Source organism: Pristiophorus japonicus, chromosome 20 (assembly GCF_044704955.1).
Source record: "Pristiophorus japonicus isolate sPriJap1 chromosome 20, sPriJap1.hap1, whole genome shotgun sequence".
NCBI classification, from domain to species: domain Eukaryota; kingdom Metazoa; phylum Chordata; class Chondrichthyes; family Pristiophoridae; genus Pristiophorus; species Pristiophorus japonicus.
The window spans coordinates 75,346,105-75,354,108 of record NC_091996.1 but is presented as its reverse complement, the minus strand read 5'-3'; the positions used below and the strand labels follow the sequence as shown (position 1 = coordinate 75,354,108).

The window sequence follows — 8,004 nt, the reverse complement described above, 5'->3', positions numbered from 1 at the left end:
TAAACGGGGAGCAGTATTGTGTGGCGGGGGCTGGTTGGTAGAGGACCTTTGTCTTACTGATGTTCAATGTGAGGCCCAGACACTCGGACACTTCAATGAAGGTGTCAACAATGGTTGGAAGTTCAGCCTCCGAGTGTACACAAACACAAACGTCATCTGCATATTGTAATTCAATGACAGAGGTTGGAACAACCTTGGATCTGGACTGGAGGCGTTGGAGATTGAACAATTTCCCACTTGTCCTGTAGGTTAACTCCACTCCAGCGGGGAGCTTTTTAAGGGTGAGAGGAAGCATTGCAGCGAGGAAGATTGAGAACTCGTTGGTGCAATGACACAGCCTTGCTTGACCCCGGTCTGCACTTGTATTGGGTGTGTGGTGGATCCGTTGGCAAGGGTCACGGCTTGCATGTCATCGTGAAACAGGTGGAGGATGGTGACGAATTTTTGAGGACAGCAGAATTTGAGAAGGACAGTCCATAATCCCTCATGGTTGACAGAGTCGAAGGCCTTTGTGAGGTCCAAGAAAGTCATGTATAGAGGTTGATGCTGCTCCCTCAGAGTGAACACGGTTCAGTCCTGGATGGGATTAACAGCAGAATCCAACCCCCGCAGTCACTGGTGGACTCGCTAGTGTCTCAGCAGGGCGGAGGACTGAGTGAAGCCCTTCCCACACACTGAGCAGGTGAACGGCCTCTCCCCAGTGTGGACTCGCTGGTGTCTCAGCAGGGCGGATGACTGAGTGAATCCCTTCCCACACACTGAGCAGGTGAACGGCCTCTCCCCAGTGTGAACTCGCTGGTGCGACAGAAGGTAGGATGACCGAGTGAATCCCTTCCCACACACAGAGCAGGTGAACGGCCTCTCCCCAGTGTGAACTCGCTGGTGTCTCAGCAGGGCGGAGGACTGAGTGAATCCCTTCCCACACACTGAGCAGGTGAACGGCCTCTCCCCTGTGTGAATGCGTTGGTGGTGCTTCAGATCAATTTTGCTTTTATATTTCTTATCACAGTCAGAACATTTAAAAGATCTCTGCTTTGTGTGAATACAATGGTGCCTCAGGAGGTGCGATGACTGACTGCATGCATTGAATGTGGGAAGGGATTCCAACGGTTTTGCTCCAGTGTGAACTCGCTGGTGTGTCAGCAGGTAGGATGACTGAGTGAATCCCTTCCCACACACGGAGCAGGTGAACGGCCTCTCCCCTGTGTGAGTACGGCGATGCATTTCCAGCTCAGACGGGTAATTGAATCCCTTCCCACAGTCTCCACATTTCCACGGTTTCTCCATGGTGCGGGTGTCTCTCCAGGTTGGATGATCAGTTGAAGCCTCGTCCACACACACAACACGTGTATGGTTTCTCCCCGCTGTGAATGGTGCGATGTTTGTTCAGGCTGTGAAAAGATTCAGACAAATATTTCTCCTGCCACATTCAAAGGCCGATGATATTCAGGTCCTGATGAATGGAGTGACTGTTGGAACTTGACGTGATGTTTGGTTTAACTTTCCCAACTCCAAATCCTTCCCTTCTGATACCTGTAAAGGGAGTTTACAAAAGTCATCTCTAAGTACAGGATCGAAATTCGAAACAGACAATTCTAGTTACTATGGAACATTCTTTCCTCTTTTATTCCCCAAAGCTGTGAATCTCCGTCCCACACACACTCCCTCCTCCCTGTGCAGAAATCTAAACCCATTGTACCATCTCCAACATATTTCCTGTCAGTCGACTTTTTTCCCTCCCCTGAAGGTGCTGACTCTGGCTGGGTTCAGTTCTACACTCACTGGTTCCCCTCCCCTGAAAGGGCTGACTCTGGCTGGGTTCAGTTCTACACTCACTGGTTCCCCTCCCCTGAAAGGGCTGACTCTGGCTGGGTTCAGTTCTACACTCACTGGTTCCCCTCCCCTGAAGGTGCTGACTCTGGCTGGGTTCAGTTCTACACTCACTGGTTCCCCTCCCCTGAAGGTGCTGACTCTGGCTGGATTCAGTTCTACACTCACTGGTTCCCCTCCCTCTCCCTCCCCTGAAGGTGCTGACTCTGGGTGTGTTCAGTTCTACACTCACCAGTTGCTGTGCAGTGTGATTTGTATGCGCAATCTACATGTGTGAACCCTCTGGGAATTTGAACGAATCCTCATTTCCATGGGGGATCGGACCCCAGCCTGAATCAAAGATTTCAGGAGGGGAGAAATTTTGAAAAACGATTTAAAAGGGGAGATGCTGAAATGTTGGGCAGATGCTGAGCATGTCATTCATTGCACATGTCTGAAGCTGTTCATTGCGTCCCTGATTTGTGCCTGTGTTCCCAGTGGGTGTAAGAGGACAACCTGGGATCAGGGGCACATTGGACAGGAAGCAGACAGCACGGAGATTACACTGTAGGTGGGAGATGTGAGAGTGTTACAGTGAGGGCCTCGGGCACTGCATCAAACACACACACCGCACAAACACATCAATGTGGGAGATCAGTGACACACCGCGGGGGCAGCCCCCTCACAGTCCGGCCCTTCACAGCCAGCATTCCCAGCAGCTAGGACACGGGAAGAGTCTCATTACAATCACCGATAGATTTGTTCCACAAACCAAGCCCCCAAATACTGACTCATTTGTCCTTCAGTTACAGACGCTCCAGGACTTCCCTCCTGGTCTGGGGGAAACGGGCCGGTGGCTCACGCTCACTGCGTTTATAACCCGCTCCCCTCCCCCCTGGGGGTCTGTAACCCCCCTCCAGCTCCCCCTCCCTGGGGGTCTGTAACCCCCTTCCCCCCCCATCCCCCGGGGTCTATAACCCTCCCACCCCCCCACCCCCCACCTTTCCCCGGGGTCTATAACCCGCTCCCCGGGATCTATAACCCTCAACCTTCCCCCTGAGGTCTATAACCCTCCCCCCTGGAGTCTATAACCCACTACCTCCCCAAAGTCTATTTCCATCCCCCCTAGGTTCTACAACGCCCTCCCCCCGGGTTCTATAACTGTTGTGTCTGCAATAACTGTTACACTGAGTACTGCATAAGTCCAAGAGGTATTACCTTGGCTCTGCTTTATTAAGGCCCAAAGTGACTAATGTATAAAATGGCTGGCATTTTATACTTGGGCTGAACACACATGCGTGCAGCCCAATGGCCTCCAACAGTGACGCCATCTAGTGGCTAGTGATTCCAAAAGTACATACATGACAATGCCCCCCTCTGAGATATTAACATAGTCTTTTACATATTGAGACGGTCCGGTGTTTTACGCTCCTGGTTTGACCGTCTCAGTTCATCTCCAGCCTTGGGTAAGTGTTCAGAGTCTGTTGTGACGGGTGGCTGGGTGGCTGACCTGGTGGGAGTGGCAATGGCCATGTTAGGGATTGAAAGTCCATTTTCATTGAACATGTCAGTGATTGAAAGTCCCGATTCACTGATGATCACTGAGTCCTCTGCTGACTGGGGGTCGGTTGGTTGGTCGTCGATTGTCTCTTCCTCTGACTGTTCCGGTTCATCTGTGTGCCGCAGCTTTGTCTGATCCATATGTTTCCTGCATGTTTGCCCATTTTTGAGCTTGACAATAAATACTCTGTTGCTCTCCTTGGTCATGACAGTACCAGCGATCCACTTGGGACCCTGACCATAATTCAGAACATGTACAGGATCATTTACAGAAATATCGCGTGACACAGCTGCGTGATCACGATACCCTTGCTGACTTTGTCTTCTATATTCAAATGATTATTCAAGTCAGGGTATACAAGAGATAGCTTGGTCTTCAGACCTCTCTTCATCATTAGTTCAGCAGGCGAGACCCCGGTAAGCATGTGTGGTCTTGTCCTGTAACTAATCATCATCATCATCATAAGCAATCCCTCGAATCGAGGATGACTTGCTTCCACGTCAAAAAGTTCACAGGTGTTTCAATGATGGGCCTAAAATTCCAGGTCCGAACTACATGTTGAAGGATGGAAGACGCCTGTGTGTGGTTTTTTTAATGTGTGGTGATCGTTGCATACCAGCCACCACACGGGCTTGACAGATCTAGGTCTTGGTCCAGTGGCAAGGATTAACCAAGACGACTGGAGACCTGCTCTGCTGCACGGACCTAGTGCGCACACATATCGCAGTGTGGGCTGGCCCGTGCTGCCCCTGGGCCCTCGGCTCTTCTGGGCCTCAAACTCGCGCCTCTCCTGGGCCCCGATCACATCCCTCTACCATCTCTCGCCGCTCCTTCGCCACAACCTCGCCGCTCCTTCAGTACCTGCCCACGCTCCAATCACCGACCTGGACCTTGGTGACGCCCCTATTCGCTGTCGTTGCTCTCCTGCTCCAGCACATGCTGCTCCATGGAGTGGTATGCCACCATGCTGCTCCTTCTGCTCCCCGCCCTGCTTCGATGGAGCTCGCAGGCCGGGAACCTGCACAGCATTGGAGCAGGCTGTGGAGCAGAAGGAGCAGCGTAACGAAGCAGTATGCATGACAGGTAGGTTACTCGCTTCATACTCTGCTTTATGATTTGGACAGCACATTCTGCTTGCCCATTGGATGCAGGTTTGAACGGTGCTGACCTTACATGTTTGATGCCATTGAGTTTTATGAACTCTTGAAACTCCTGACTGGTGAAGCACGATCCGTTGTCGATAACAACGATGTCAGGCAGACCATGTGTCGCGAACGTGACACTGAGATTCTCAATGGTAGCTGTGGATGTGCTGGATGACATGATTATACACTCCATCCACCGAATATGCATCCACCACAACTAAAAACATTTTCCCCAGGAAGGGACCTGCAAAGTCGATGTGGATCCTGGACCATGGTTTGGATGGCCGGGACCACAGACTCCGTGGCGATTCCACTGGTGCTTTGCTGAGTTGTATGCAAGTTTTGCACTGATTCACACATGATTCCAGCTCGGTGTCAATTCCCGGCCACCATACGTGAGACCTGGCGATGGCTTTCATCATTACAATGCTGGGATGTGTGCTATGTAGCTCACGTACAAATTTCTCTCTCCCTTTCTTGGGCATAACAACACGAATGCCCCATAGTATACAATCCGACTGAATAGACAGTTTGTCTTTGCGATGAATGTAAGATTTGGTCTCCTTGCACATTTGCTTGGGTATGGCAGACCTTTTGAAGATGCAATTCTTCACCACCAATAAAATCGGGTCCTGGCTGGTCCAGATCTTAACTTGTTGAGCTGTGACAGGGGTTCCTTCGCTCTCAAAAGAATCCATAACTAACAATAGGTCCACCGATTGTGACGTTTCCACCTCCGGTGTGGGCAACAGCAGACAGCTCAAAGCATCAGCACAATTCTCAGTGCCAGGTCTATGGCAAATGACATAATCATAAGCGGATAATGTCAGCGCCCATCTCTGGATGTGGGATGAAGTATTGGTATTGATACCTTTGTTTTCAGAGAACAGTGAAATGAGCGACTTGTGATCTGTTTCCAGTTCAAACCGAAGACCAAACAGGTACTGATGCATCTTTTTAACCCCATACACACAGGCTAGTACTTCTTTCTCTACCATGCTGCAGGCTCTTTCCGCTTTAGACAAACTTTTTGAAGCATACGCGACTGGTTGAAGTTTACCCGACTCATTAGCTTGTTGGAGTATGCAACCAATTCCATATGACGAAGCATCACAGGCCAATACTAAACGTTTACATGAGTCATAATGTACCAGCAGCTTGTTAGAGCAAAGCAGATTAGTGGCTTTCTCAAAAGCTCTGTCTTGAGACACACCCCACACCCAGTTGTCGCTTTTTCTTAGCAGCATGTGCAGTGGTTCTAATAAGGTGCTCAATTTAGGTAGGAAGTTACCAAAGTAGTTGAGTAGACCCAGAAACTAATGCAGCTCCATCACATTCTGCGGCTTGGGTGCATTCTTGATGGCCTTGGTTTTCGCGTCCATGGGCCTGATGCCATCGGCAGCAATTTTCCTCCCCAAGAATTCAACTTCGAGCGTTTCAGTCTGAGTTCCACTTTGTCCAGACGAGGTAGAACCCCTTCCAGGTTGTTCAGATGTTACTCGGAGACACGACCTGTGATCAGGATGTCATCTTGGAACACAACGGTTCTGGGAACGGACTTCAGTAGACTCTCCATGTTCCTCTGAAATATTGCTGCAGCCAAGCGAATTCCAAAGGGGCACCTGGTATAAATAAACAGTCCTTTATGCATGTTAATGCACGTCAGCCTCTTCGATGTCTCGACCAGTTCCTGTGTACATCAAGTCCAGTTTGGTGAATGACTTTCCCCCGGCTAGCATTGCAAACAAGTCATCAGCCTTCGGTAACGGGTACTGATCCTGTTTCGAACCCTGTTGATCGTAGCCTTGTGGTCTCCACAGATTCTGACTGTGCCATCACTTTTCAGCAAAGGAACAATGGGGCTGGCCCATTCATTAAATTCAACCAGTGATATGATCCCTTCAAGCTGGAGTCTGTCCAGTTCCATTTGGACCTTCTCCCTCATCATATACGGAACTGCCCGAGCTTTATGATGGACAGGTCTTGCATCTGAGTCTATGTGGATCTGCACCTTGGCTCCCGTGAAGGTGCCGATGCCTGGTTCGAACAGCGAGGGGAACTTGCTCTGTACTTGGGCACATGTATCTTTCTTCGACGACAATGCCTTTATGTCGTTCCAATTGCATCTGATTTTTTTCAAGCCAGTTCCTGCCAAGCAGCATTGGGCCATTGCCTGGGACAATCCATAGTGGTAACTTGTGAACCTCACCATCATACGACACTTTGGCAGTGCCACAATTAATCACCATCATTGAGTTCTTTGGTGTACGTGCGCAACTTGGCATTGACTGGACTCAGCCGGGACCTCACAGCCTTAGTATCCCACAGCTTGTCGAATGCCCTCTGGCTCATTATTAATTGACTCGCCCCCGTGTCCAGTTCCATCAATACTGGCACCCCATTAAATTTCACGTTGATCATTATCGTCTTGCTCTTAGTCAGGAATGAGTACAGTCCATACACTTCCTCCTCTGGTATCTCGGATTCCGTATCCGTATCCGCGCTAGTCTGACTCTCATCCTCCACGTGGTGTGTCGCAGCACGCTTGCTCATCTGCAGACACTTGCGCTGGAGGTGCCCCACTCTCAGACAGCCTTTGCAACTATATTGCTTAAATCGGCCGTGATTTCCACCACAACGTCAACACTCAGAAATCAGATGCATTCCCACTGGTGGACTTTGGGCAGCTACAGGTTTTGCGTACCTAGTTGGGTGGGCCCTGCCATGTGCCGCTCTACCGAACGCCGAATCAATCGTATTTACAGTACTTGACGAGTTTCGATTTTTTACTGATATCTGCTTTAGACTTCTATCCGTCGTCATGCATGACTGAGCGATCGTGATGGCCCTGTTCAAGTCCAACTTCTCCACTGCCAGTAGTTTACGCATGACCACCTCGTGGTTGATGCCGATTACAAAGAAGTTCCGCAGCATGTCTGCCAACGCAGCCTCAAACTTACACGGTCCCGCTAGATGTCTCAGGTCGGCAATGAATTCTGCCACATTCTGGCCCTCTGAGCGAACGTGCGTGTAAAATCTGTATCTCGAGATGATGATGCCTTCGTCTGGCTTAAGGTGCTCCTGTACCAGTGTACACAATTCTTCATACGTCTTCTCTGTTGGACTCACAGGCAGGAGTAGATTCTTTATCAGACCATACATTTTTGGACCGCAAACCGTGAAGAACACCGCCTGGCGCTGATCTGCGTCGCTGACCTCCTCCATTTTGATGGCCACAATATTCCAGGTAAGGCCTCACCAAGGTCTTGTACAATTGCAGTTAGACCTTCCTGCTCCGATACTCAAATCCCCGAGCTATGAAGGCCAACATGCCATTTGCCACCTTCAACGACTGCTGTACCTGCGTGCCCACTTTCAGTGACTGATGAACCATGACACCCAGATCTCGTTGCACCTTCCCTTTTCCTAATCTGCTGCCATTCAGATAATATTCTGCCTTCGTGTTTTTGCCACCAAAGTGGGTAACCT

At 50.0% G+C, this 8,004-nt stretch overlaps 1 protein-coding gene across 1 annotated transcript; it reads right to left on the bottom strand.

The window, feature by feature from the left end:
* Nucleotides 1-627: 627 nt before the first annotated feature.
* Nucleotides 628-1,287, bottom strand: LOC139232774 (zinc finger protein 3-like). Its single transcript, XM_070863274.1, has one exon. The coding sequence runs from the start codon at nucleotides 1,285-1,287 to the stop codon at nucleotides 628-630; it is 660 nt and encodes a 219-aa protein (XP_070719375.1).
* Nucleotides 1,288-8,004: the final 6,717 nt, after the last annotated feature.

What these genes read in the sequence shown, in the direction of transcription:
- LOC139232774 (XM_070863274.1), bottom strand. Translation starts at nt 1,287, where the DNA reads ATGGAGAAACCGTGGAAATGTGGAGACTGTGGGAAGGGATTCAATTAC.